This window comes from Anser anser, assembly GCF_964211835.1.
Source record: "Anser anser genome assembly, chromosome: Z".
NCBI classification, from domain to species: Eukaryota; Metazoa; Chordata; class Aves; order Anseriformes; family Anatidae; genus Anser; species Anser anser.
The window spans coordinates 51,476,671-51,489,883 of NC_139723.1; the positions used below are offsets into that span (position 1 = coordinate 51,476,671).

The window sequence follows — 13,213 nt, forward strand, 5'->3', positions numbered from 1 at the left end:
TTCTTGAGGAGAATGTTGTGGGAAACGGTGTCAAAAGCCTTACTGAAGTCAAGGTAGATCACATCCACAGCCTTCCCCTCATCCACCAAGCGCGTCACTTGGTCATAGAAGGAGATCAGGTTCGTCAAGCAGGACCTACCTTTCATAAACCCATGCTTACTGGGCCTGATCGCCTGGTTGCCCTGCAAGTGCCGCGTGATGACATTCAAGATAATCTGCTCCATGAGCTTCCCTGGCACTGAGGTCAAACTAACAGGCCTATAGTTCCCCGGGTCTACCCTCCGGCCCTTCTTGTAGATGGGCGTCACGTTTGCTAGCTGCCGGTCGACTGGGACCTCCCCTGATAGCCAGGACTGCCAATAAATAATGGAAAGCGGCTTGGCCAGCTCCTCTGCCAGTTCGCTCAGTACCCTCGGGTGGATCCCATCCGGCCCCATCGACTTGCGTACATCCAAGTGTCGTAGCAGGTCGCCAACCATTTCCTCATGGATAGCGAGGGCCACAAATTGTTCAAGGCCAAGCTGGATGGGGCTTTGGGCAACCTGATCTAGTGGGAGGTGTCCCTGACCATGGCAGGGGGGTTGGAATTAGATGATCTTTAAGGTCCCTTCCAACCCAAACCATTCTATGATTCTGTGATTCTATGATTCTATGTATACATAATGCCCAGTTTATTTTTCTATAGCTTCACATGAACTTGTCTCTGCAAATTACCTTGTGCAAAGACTACATTTTTTAAAATGACTGGAGCAACATGGACAGGATAGCAGTTTTGACTGACCATTTTTTAACTTCATGTTCAGTTTCTTGCTGGTGCAACACAAGAAGTTTACTGTGGAGCTGCTCCTTGTAAAACAGTACAGTGCTTTAGCAGCAGCACCATTGCCCTGCTGCTCTGGCTTCAGCAAGATATCCTGACCTACAGTAGTGCAAAAAGTAGTGCATTTTCTTGGTTGTCTATGTGTAGTAAGTAGCTCTTCCTTTTCTATCCTGCAAGATTCAGATGTTCTCTTTCTGTGGGACAGACAAGGCCTCCTTCTTGTTGGCATATTTATCATGAGAGCTTTGCTTCTGGCCATTGATGCATACTTATATTTCCTTTATGCTCATCCAGCCCCAGATTATTTGCTAACAACAACAACAAAAATCAAGTTCATCAACAGCTACTCCTCCCTCTAAACACACATGGATACACTGATAGGTGATGGTCATGGCCTGCACATCGGAGGCGTTCAAATGCTTTCACATTCTTCAGTTGGAACAGTGAAATGGAGAGATCTGAACAGTCAATAAGCTTTCTAGCATTCCTGATCACAGAATCATAAAGGTTGGAAGGGACCTTCAAGATCATCTGGTCCAACCATCACCCTACTACCAACGTCACCCACTAAACCGTGTCCCTAAGTGCCAGGTGTGTCTCCTTTTAGCTTTGTGATAAATAGGATCCTGCTTTCTCCAAAATCTCTCTGTCTTGTCACAGTCCTTAACTGTAACTCTTTTATCTTCGTCTTTACCCAATTGCCTCTCATTCATGTTTGCTGTTGTGTGCCTGTCCTACCAATCCAGATGTGTTTGAGAGCCTGCTGACACTGTCTACCAATCTACTTTGAAGAAGCTGGATTCATGCATCACTTCTGGATTTCCCTTGAGTTGCATTTGGGTGGGATTTCTTTGTAACTGAATTCTAAACTAACAAAGGATATTTAGTCTGCTGTAGAACTGAACCGTTACTAGAGAAATATAAGTATAGAAGTTAATGTATTCTGAACCTCTGTTTGACAGTGATTGAGAGTGCCAGCTATACACATGCCACAGTGGATCAAACACAATACACAGCCTGGTCCTACATGGGACTAGTTCTTCATCTCTGGTATTTTGTAGGCTTCTTTAACTTTCAGTTGAGTAAGTTCTTGGACCGGTCTGTCAGACTTGAAAAGACCAGCAATAGGTTTAAAACAAGGCATACAAACTGGGGAGCTTTAACTGCACTGCCCATAAGTGAGAATAATGAGAATATGCAGTTTCTTGAGAGTACATTTCAGTTTTAGCAAGTGAGAAAAAGTATTGATCATTTGCATAAAGACACAAATGTCATGAACTGTCTGTGAAAACTGGACTATGCCTCAGGGCTTTCCAAAACACATTCCCTGAATTTTCACTGACTTGTGCCTCTGTTGAGCCACCTTCCCCAACCACCTTCCAGATCCAGCTGTTATCCCACAGACTATTTCTCTCCAGAATCACACAAGTGGCAGGGACCATTGTGCGATCACAGACAGTGAACCATTACCTGCTAGAGTGACAGCAATGGACACAGAGTCGGATCCCAGAGCATTAGATGCATTGCAAGCATAGAAACCCACATCAGCCTCCACAGGCGCTAGAATCTGCAAGGAGTCGTCAGGCTGAAGAAGCATCCTGGAGTAAAGCAGAAAGAAGGAGACAGAGGTCTCTTAGTTGGTGTGAGCATGAATATATTTACTAGGATTTTTACAGATTTAGATGACCTTTAATTTATTATTTTTACAGTTTATACCCTAAAGTTATATTTAAAAGTCTATTAAGAAGTTCAAAGTCTCACATTGTGACTGTAAGCTGTGATTATTTAAACTATATTTTAATCTAATTCCCACTTCTGCTGATGTTGCTATGTGTATTAGAGAATGATTGCCCTGCATCTAGGACATCTGTCTGTGGCAAGACCTTTGCTTTGTCAGTTCCTGTGTGATGTTGTCAAATGACTTGCCTAGCTCCTGCCTCCCAGTTCTGCAAAGCAGGAGCAGCAACAGCAAAGAAAAAGACATATTGCATGTAAGAGTCATAAAACCTGCTGAAGCTGGGCAGAAAGAAGTGAAGTGTCTCATGGGCTGAGTATCAGAGCCTGAAATAGACTCCAGATTCTTAGATTACTAGGCAGTTTGTGCAAACTTAGTAGTTTTGTTGCTCCCCGAGTAGTCAGTGAAGATAGAAAGGAATACTCAGCTCCTCCTTGGGCTGAGTCAACCGTCTCTGCCAATAGGAAGAGCTGACTGTGATCTCAGTGCACTGCCCACAGTTAGATGGGACGAATACAGCCTTAACACTGTTATGAATTGTTTCTGTTCACAAATAATCCATTTTTATGGTGGCATAACTCCATCAGTTTGCGTTCATGTACCCTCATTTTCTGCACAGTGTATTTCATCATTACTGTTCCTTTCTCTTAAATTTTTAGCTGAAACTGTTGATAAAGCCTAAAGATAAATTACTTTTCTCATCAGAAACTTTCAGCAGCTGTTCTAAGTAAAACTCTTAGCTGGGGCTGTGATTGGCCTCAAGGGTGAAAGTAAGGGAGGGATATGCCTGTCAAACACATGCTAAAAAAGCCCGCTTTCAGATACTGGAACTGATGAGTTCCTTTCCCTCATCCCCTTGACTGAAAACTGTTGTCTCATGGGCTAAAAAGCAGTAGAAGAGTGTTTTCAAAACACTGTGGGTGGTAGCTGTCTAAAACAAACCACATTAGGGCCACGCATCAAAATATATTATAGAAAAAGATTGAGTTGAAATTCTTTTTTGACCCTTTTAAAGTAATAATAATAATAATAATTAATAATAAAAGGAGAGAGCTGTCTTATGTCAATGGAATTTTGCAAGTGCCTAGTAAAATGCATATTTACAAAACAAACATTAATCATCTTTAAATTGCATCTTTGCTTGCACAGCAAAAAAGAAAACAAAAAAACCCACCAAACCAAAGCAAACAAACAAAAAACACCAAAAACCAAAACCCACAGACAAAAAACAAAAGAAAACCAAAAAACCTCCACCCACCACCCACAAAAACACTGGTTAGAAGAATCTCTTCTGCACTTCTGATTTCAAGGTTCTTTTAATTTTTACCGCTTAGTAGGGCAGATTTCTAGTTAGCTACTGCTAACAATGCTAGTGTCCAGCAAATTTATTTACTTACAAAACTTCTTTTAGCATGCATCAATATCATATATAAATTTGTTTTAGCACTGACTTACTCAGTCTCTACGTGGAATTCATTAGAGCTTCAGAATTTGTCGCAGTTATACCAGCACATAATAGTTAAAACTATGTGTGTACTGCTTGCATGTGTGCTAATACAGTATATGGGCTGATCAGTCAGTCCTACATAGAATATGCACAAACATTAAAAAAAATGCTTTTAGAAATGTTTCTGTCACCTTCAGGTTGAGAAAAAAGCTTTCTTAATATTATAACATGTAAACCACAAAAAAATCGTAATTTGTTAGCTGTTAATCAACTCTGGTGATGCAAATCTCTCTCTGCTAGTCTAAGGCACCACAGAATCTAGCACCTTTTTTTTTTTTTTAGGAATAGAAATAGGCCAGATAGGTAACTAATTTTAAAAATAAAAATTCCAACCTAGATCCATCATCTCACCTTTTCATTTCACCTTTTAATGTCCTTCTCTAGAAAGCAAAAATCTTCTCAATAATTCTACAATTTGTGTGTCACAATTTGGCATAGCTGCTTTTCTTGAAAGTAGATACTTTGTTACCCCCCTTTGTATAGAAAGATTTTGGCTGGATTCCCTATTTGCTCATAGATTGCTATTTTTGTTAGGTTTTGAGTTGCTTGTCAGCAGTGAAAAAATACCAGCTGTAGTAATTTTTTCTGTCACCAACATGTCTTCAGAATCTCATTTATGGACTTAAAATAATAAAGCTTAATGTTTAATCAGCCTCATCTCAGTTGCTTCATACTGCATTGTCTCCAAGACACAAATATATTTTACATGACCTAGATCGGTGACTAATTCAGATGGCATGTAGTAAAAACCTACCACAGACTCTGTACCATCTACTGTTTAGATTCTGCTTCATGTCTGCTTAGAAAATACATTGGAGTTATCTAGTACTGAAGGGTTTCCACTGACGAAAGTCACAGCATACTTGGAAAAAAAGATATTTCTTGTCAGTCTTACTGAGTAAAGCATAAATCCCTCAAAAATTTTCATGTTTAAAATTTCTTCCTAAAGAAGGTTTTGTTTTATTTATTTTATTTTATTTTATTTTATTTTATTTTATTTTATTTTATTTTATTTTATTTTATTTTATTTAAATGAAGTGTTTTCCAGCATTTATAGAATTCTCCAGACTTTGGGATGGATACTGGCAGGCTCTGAAACTGCACTCAGAATCCATGCTGGTATCAACCCAACATTTTAACTTTAGAAGAGAATAGGAAAATCCATGTTAAATATGCATTAAGGTTGAAAATGCAGACTCAAGTCAAGGATCTTTTACTGGAACCGCACAGATATTTTCAAATTCTGCAGCTTTTTGTATCATTTGATTTCATTCTACTGATAACTAAAAGCAAACATTTTTGTTAGGCCTGTGTTACATTTTGTTGTAACAGTACACAGACTGGGGCTAAACAAATTCATTTTTTGCAAGTAGATCTACATAGCAGTAGACATAAATGCTTTTCGGTGGATAGCACTGCTCATGGAAATAGTTGATAGAAATCCATTCATTTCTATGACACCTTTCTATGACATCCATGGCACGATGACAACATCCAGACAACACTCACAGCAAAGATATGTGAAAGTGCCTTTATACCAATATTTGGTAACAGACAATTCAGATAGCCATCATCCAACCTAAAACCAATAGTTTACACTCTAAAAATCACAATACAAAACAACTACAACCAGTTTTGATATACTCAGTAGGGCATGAGTTGGTCTGCAGCATGACTCTTTGACTCCTCTCATTGAAAGCACTGCTCTACCATACTGGTAGAGACGAAGGCACATGGAAAACTGGTTCTTTTTTTAAAAAAATTTAATTTATTTTTTCTTCATTCAAAGGATGGTAAAGTAAAAAAATAGACAAACTACAGAGCTGAAAGACAGCGCAAATGTACCACACACAGATGACCTTGCAGTTTACAGCAATACACTGGGAGACTGCTTAAACTGTGGCTTTCATTTACACAGCTGATTGGCAACCAGCAAAAGCATTTTGAGCCAAAGCCAGAACATGGCTGTCAAGAACCCAGCAAAACATCCACAAACCAATTTTTATATGCACCATAATTTCTTAACTTCCATTAACTCCAAAGTTACAGATTCTGAGCATCTCTGAAGCTCAGAGCACTGCTCGTTTCCTTCCCTACCCACCAACCTGGAGGAAGCACAAATGATGAATACAGAAAGAATTTGATATAGTGAAAATTGCTTCAGCCATTAAGGAAGAGGTGTCAATGACTAATTCTACTAATCAGCAAATAAAATGTACTTTCCTGGGTTTTTCTGACAGAAAATTTAAGCTAACACGGTTGCCTGATAATTCAGAAATACAGCATATCATTTAAGGCTGAAGTAAGGCCAAACTGAATGGAAAAGAAAAGTTGAAAGCCATTGTAAAGTAAAAGGTGTATGTATATAATATAAACTAAAATTTCAGAAATCATAAGACTGTTTTATTCTCAACTAAATGTATCTGTCTGCTGCTACACCATGGCTGCTTGTGTGAGTTAAACTTGTAATTTTCTCATGAGCACAGTGGCCAGCATTAGCCATACATGGACTTCATGTAACCTCACTTCCCTTTCAAGGATGCTACAGAAATCATAGTCATTTTAAATAGAGAAAAAAATTAATCACTTAATGGCATAATTCCAACAGGATATAACCACTGGCAATGAAAATCTACATATGCAACTTCTGGGGGGCCAAGAAGATATTTTCACAGGCGTATGGCCAAATAATGATATGATAGGCTCTAGTCTTGATTAAGACTGCATGAGATCTCCACAAGAGATACATTCGTGCTCTTAGTCTCCCCTCCCCCTGCAAAAGTCTCCACTTTTTATGTGAATGCCATGATACTTAATAGCCACCACACACAGAAAGAGAAAAGAACCAAAAAACTTGGTACATTAGAGAAAGCAACGATTACAGAATGGTTCAGTTGCCAAAGTGAAAAAGGAGTTCAGCTGATTGTGTAACTGCGCAGAAAGAGTAATGTGTCTTCACCAAATCAAGACTTCACTGACAGTCCACAGGCACCACACTGGAAATTAATTTTTACCTTGACTCTGTGTCTTCTCATTTCCAAAGCTGACCTGCTAACTACAGTCAGATGTCTTAACTGAGGTCACTGTCTTGTGCAGAAAGAGCTGCTAGCAGATCCTTGGACTGCTTTGTTGTACCACGTCAGTTAACATGACTGCTTCATCCACAACCTATTCTTATATACCACTTCCTCACAGAACAGGACCAAAGCATAAAATCTGAAGTACACACATGAGAAAAAATGTATGTTATCAACACAGTAAAGTATATGACTGGCATTGAAATAATCTTTTTGTGTACTCTTGCACACATATAAATGGAGTGATCTGTACGTAAAGGCTACCCACAGGAAAAAGATCATTATTTTTGTGGTACATTGATAGAAGTATTTTGTTACTCAAGTTCTCAGGCTACATTTAGGGGCAGACAGCTCCACGCAGAGAGTTTGTAAAAGTGAGGATGTACCAACTCATGTTAGATGACTAATGCTTAGACATCAGTGTGTTGAGATGACTGTGATAGCTCCAATTAGCCATTGAGTATGTTTCCACAGTAATAACCATTAAAATGACCAGCATTCATTTTCAAATGAAAGTAGCCAGTTCATGTTATGTCCTTTAGTACAGATACAACTTTGTTAAAATACTGGCTTATCTGTAACCATCCTCAAATTCAAATGATGTTTCCCTATTGTAGCTTTACGATAGGATATCCTGAATTGGAAGGATCAAGGATCATCAAGTTCAACTCATGGCTCCACATAGGACTACCTAAAAATTAAACCATGTGTCTGAAAGTGTTGTTCAAATGCTTCTTGAACTCTGGCAGGCTCAGTGCTCTGACCACTGCCCAGGGGAGCCTGTCCCAGTGCCCGACCACCCTCTGGGTGCAGAACCTTTCCCTAACCCCCAGCCTGACCCTCCCCTGTCCCAGCTCCATGCCGTTCCCTCGGGTCCTGTCGCTGTCCCCAGAGAGCAGAGCTCAGCGCCTGCCCCTCCGCTCCCCTCGTGAGGGAGCTGCAGGCCGCCATGAGGCCTCCCCTCAGCCTGCTCTGCTCTGGGCTGAGCAAACCAAGTGACTTCAGCTGTTCCTCATATGTCTTGCCCTCTAGACCCTTCATCATCTTCACTACCTTCTTTTGGACACTCTCTAATAGTTCTATGTCCTTTTTATGTTCTTAACATGGTTTCCAGCCTCTATCAGAACATACACAGGGAACGGTGTTTATAATGCCCACTGAGTTTTACCCAGGGGCAGTTTTACACAGGGATACGCGCATGGAAGACAGAAGCCTCACTACCTCCACATTCTGATACAACAACCATGTTGGAGAGACTCTGGTGGAGCACTGTGAGAAATGCAGTTCATTTCTCATGCAGAAGGACGAACTCTTCCCCAGGGAACTATACTGCACACTGCTTGACAGCAAACCAAATTTCAGGTTTGTTCTCTGGTATCTCTGTGGTCAAACACAAAAGTGTGTATTGACATAATTCCTTTCATGAACATCCCTCTAAATTTGGAACCAGTCTAAAACAATAAAAGAGAGAGTCACAGACTAGTCCTACCCATTGAATGGATTAACTTTGAAATCCGAAGATATACTCAATCTTTGTATATCAAAACCAGTCTTCACAGCAGGAACCTCCACCTTCAAATAGGGAAATACGCTGAAGCTCCCAGCACTCCAGACATGGAGTGGTCTGTTGACTACCTTAAGTACTTATCTATTTCAGTACTTTACAACCTCTTCTTTTCATTTACTGAAACAAAAGTAAAGCTTCTGTTTGCCACACCAGACTGATTCGGCATCCAGACCTTTCTGAAGAGTTATAGTGCCTTGTTTGCCAATTCACATGTGATAGCCCTACTTTCTGCTATGAAACCAGACTACAGCAAAATGTGGTTTGGTACATACGATTGACTGGCCTTAAAGCATGGAAACTGAAGAGTCAAAATGTTAACTATTTTCTTAAAAGTTAAGTAATTTATTTTACCTATCACTGTATTTCACCTCCTCTCCATTCTTAGCCCAGCTGATGGTGGGCTTTGGGTTTCCCACTGCTTCGCAGTGAAGCAGCACACTCAGTGTGCCACTGGCTAGGACCACTGTCTGTCCCAGGTGGGTGACAACCTCTGAAGCAGAAAGCTGTTGTGCTGCTGAAATCTTTCGGAGGATGGCAGGCTTTTGACGAGGTCTGCGCAAGCTGTTTGTCATGTCCATGGAGGTGGGAAGAAGTGCTTCAGCAGATGATGTCCTCAGGGAGCTAGTAAATCCAGAAACACGTCTGTGGAAAGGGTATTCCACAGAAGCTGAGTCAACTCTTCGCCTTGATGCTTTGAGGACAGATTCCTGATGCTCCAAGTGACTCCTAAAAATGTCATGAGCCAGCTGTACAACAAGCTGCTCAGTGTAGATATCTTTAAGCTCCTCAGGTTGCTGAGACAAATTCCTTATGATATCATCTAAGCGTTTCTGCTCTGTGACCATAGTAAACGGCAGGTTATATTCCTGGCTCTGGTCTTCCTCTGAGGATACGTTTCTCTCCATGGGCTCCTGGGCTTCCCAGGACTCCAGATTTTCCCCTGGCCAACCCCCGTGCTGTAGCAGCCTTGAGACAATATCATCATACCAGCTGCTAGGCTCAGCAATGTGCCCTCGCTTTTCAGCCTTGCTTCCATTGAAGAGAATCCCATTGATATGTTTCTCCTGTGTTTGCAAGGCTTCATTTAGGCTGGCCTTTCTCATGGACTCTTCCTCCCTAATGACAGCTGGCTGCCCAGGAATGAGCTTCTTGTTGCTTCCTATTAGTTTAATTACAAAATGTTCACGGGCTGGCCCTGCTATGCAGGTGTATGTCCCAGTGTCCGAAGGCTTCAAACGATGGATTTTCATGTAACCGTAGGGTGCAATAGTGATGTGAGCTGAGCTGATGAGCCTCTTGTCATCCTTCTCCCAAGTGATCATTGACTTCCGGAACCTCCTCGTGGGGCATCGGAGAATAACGGAGGTTTTGGGTAGCAGGTAGGCATACCCACCCACAATAAAGTGTAGCTTCTTCTGCTTCCTTGTCTGGATGTAAACTTTCTTTACGGCCACAATATGGGGACTTTGCTTATGAGCTGGCCTGTTGTGCCCTGAAATATCATTAATACTATTAGTATGTGGTACCATTAAAAAAACAACAAGCAGTTTACTTTGGTGCTGGCAGCGTTTGACCCATTAGATGATAATGGGAGAAACTGGCCACCAGTTACTGAACATTAAGCTGGACCAATCACAGTAAAAGGAATAACAAGGCACACTTTAGGAATGCAAAAGTAGTCCTGTCCAGGGTACATGCAGGAACCTAAGTGCTAGGAAGATAAACTTTATGTGAGGGAGAAAAATCCAATGGAAAGGTAGTTCTTGTTGTTAAAGTATTTAAATGAAGACTATTACCTAATAAATACATAAGAAAGACAGGTGTTTACCATCCCAAACCTGAAATGCAATGTGATCTTGCGGATCACAGCAGTAAGGAGGAGTGAAAATGATGCCATCTCAAGGAATAACATTGAACAGAACAAAACTGTCTGGAATAGGCTTAAAAATACAGGGTATATACTATTAAAGTGGAAACTTCCAGTTTCCAGATCTCTATGACCGATATCTTTGTTACAAAACACTAAACAAAACAGCACAAGTGTACTATTACTGAATACCATGCCACATTTGGCCTTAGCTTTGGTTCTGAATGTCACATCTTATTTTCTCCCCGACATACCCAACATTTAACAGGTTTTAGAGTTCATAATCTACTCTAAGCTAAAGCTAGGCTGCCATTCAATCTTTCACATATCCAGCTGTCTTGCTGCAAGCCAAGTAGGGAGACTACTGCTTTTGAGAAGGGCAGCAGAAAATGCATGAAATACCACCATAAAATACATCCAACTTATGTTGCATGGTTCCTTACAAATTCCAAGTCACAGAGGGTTCCAAGTGACAAAATGAAAAAAAAAATACTTTTTAGTTGATCTTCCACAAAATTCCTTACCAACCATTTTCTTTGTAGCTATCTTAGCAGAGTGTTAGTAGCCCAGGCACTGTCCAGTATCTCTAAGTCTCTATGTTCCAGTTGTGAAATTTAGATCTAGTTTTGGATCAGAATTTTGTGCCATTTCTTCCAGAAACCAGTAACTCTCTTCTGGCACATTGCGTCAGAACCAGCTCCACAGTAAGATTTATAGCTTTTATCCATTGACTTGTCTTATTCCTAAACAGAGCACGCTTGCTCAGAGACAAGCAGCAGCAGCAGGAGCAGCCGCCACCACTCTGCAATACTGAGCAACACTAGTGCAAGAGAAGGTTATGGAGCATGTGACAGCATGAATTTCTTAGTGATGGATATTCAAGCCCGCTTCCCCCAGACACTCCTAAGTGTCTTTTTCACTTACTTGCACAGGTAGCTAGTGCACAAGGCCTGATCAAGGATGAGAATGGCAAAGGTGGGCACAGTGAGGAATTGATGATGACAGAACCCCCAGTTTTCAGCATCTTTCTGCAAATAGCGTTTCGACTCTGGGTTCCCTCTCCACAACTCACTGAACACTAGGAACAGAATGAGAAACATTAGGAACAAAATTTATTAAAAGTAAAGGAGTGCTCCTTGTCCACCACCCTCACCCTTACCTCCAACCCCACTTTGCACACTCATACCACCATATGGGTCAGTTACAGCTTTCAATGTATTACAGGGGAAGAAATCAGAACAGCACTTGGCCATTCAGCTACAGATGATGCAGGCACAGTAGGGAGATGAAATAACAAGTATTTCTATCCTTTGCGGTTTTGAATCTTACCGTCCCCCCTTTTTTCTATCCAGTGATATCCCTTCTTTTAACAGTACTCTGCTACACTGCATAGCTTCTCTTTGCATGTTGTTTCTATTTATTAGTGTCTGTTGGGTTGAAAAATTCCTGGTCACAGCCAAGAGCAGACCATGTTGAGTTGCACCTCGCAGATGAAAAATCACTTTGACCTATGCTTAATCTCTGAGCGCCACTCTTGCAGATCTAGCAGAAATTATAAACGGATGTTTCAGATACTGAGTTATTTAATTCTGGTAGTTAACAGATATGGGCTATGCAAAAGAGTACAAACCCGTTAATACCAAACTGCAGTGCTCAATGTACAGGTGTATATTGTTCGGGGGAAGTAAGCAGGCATATTTTATTTCATACTTATGTAAACAGAATCACAGTAATTGAGAATGTGGTCCATTGCACTGGGACACCAGTGGTGGCCTGCAAAAGAACTGGAAAGCAGGCTGATCATTGTAAGGCTTACCCGCACAGAGATGCACACATTGCACTAGATCCCATGTCTACAGTGCAATACACATGTTGGTTGGAGGTGGAGTGAGGGGGAGAAAACAAACTGAAGGTGAAAAGGGCAAAAAGGCAGCCTTCAAGTGAGATGGAGAGGGAAGAGTGAAGTCAGATTTGATTTTAAAAAGTACCAAAATGCGCTACTCACAATATGAGTAGTATGTATGTCAATATAAACCATGTAGCAACTTCTTGTGAAGGAAGAGAGATTAGGAATAGAATTGCTGCCTTCACTGCCAGAATGGACATGTCTCCTGCCAGCAGCCTTAATGAGAACAACCATTTATTTGAGTGAAATGCGGGCAGATCACCACAAGAAGGCTGCAGGTAAGACAGCTCTATGAGGTGACCACTGTTTCATTTACAATTAAGGTACTTTCTACCTGCTTTCATGAAGGAGAACCAGGAGAGCAGAGGTAGAGATTGCAAGAGGGGGAATGGTTTTCTTTTTACTGGCATTAAAAGATTAAATTGTATTTTCATTAGTGCTGTCGTAAACGTAAAGACTTTTTTTCTTAAGCCGTGTGGGACTGGAAAGGGAGGCTGGGGAATGCTAGAGACTTCAGCAGAATGAGTTTGTTTTGCCATTCTTAAATTGAAGGAAGGAAGTAACTAGCTAACATTGCAAAAGCAGTGTCCTACAGTGAGAGAGGCCTGGCATCTGTAACGATATGCCTACAGCAGACTGGAGTAATTCCTCCCTTCTCTTCTCTGCATCATAGGGAAAGGCTGGAGTGGCCCCCAGCAGGAAAAGACTCTTGACAACTGAACTGCCTTCACAAT

At 41.0% G+C, this 13,213-nt stretch overlaps 1 protein-coding gene across 1 annotated transcript in view; it reads right to left on the reverse strand.

Annotated features, from left to right (window-relative positions):
• The window catches only part of LOC310889524 (ADAMTS-like protein 1), a 204,627-nt gene that overhangs the window by 42,915 nt on the left and 148,499 nt on the right, over positions 1-13,213 (reverse strand). The window contains exons 18-20 of the mRNA XM_083817104.1: positions 11,498-11,651; positions 9,058-10,198; positions 2,291-2,418 (exon numbers count right to left, since the gene is read on the reverse strand). Coding sequence (XP_083673230.1) covers positions 2,291-2,418; positions 9,058-10,198; positions 11,498-11,651 — 1,423 coding nt within the window. The remainder of the gene's footprint in view (positions 1-2,290; positions 2,419-9,057; positions 10,199-11,497; positions 11,652-13,213) is intronic.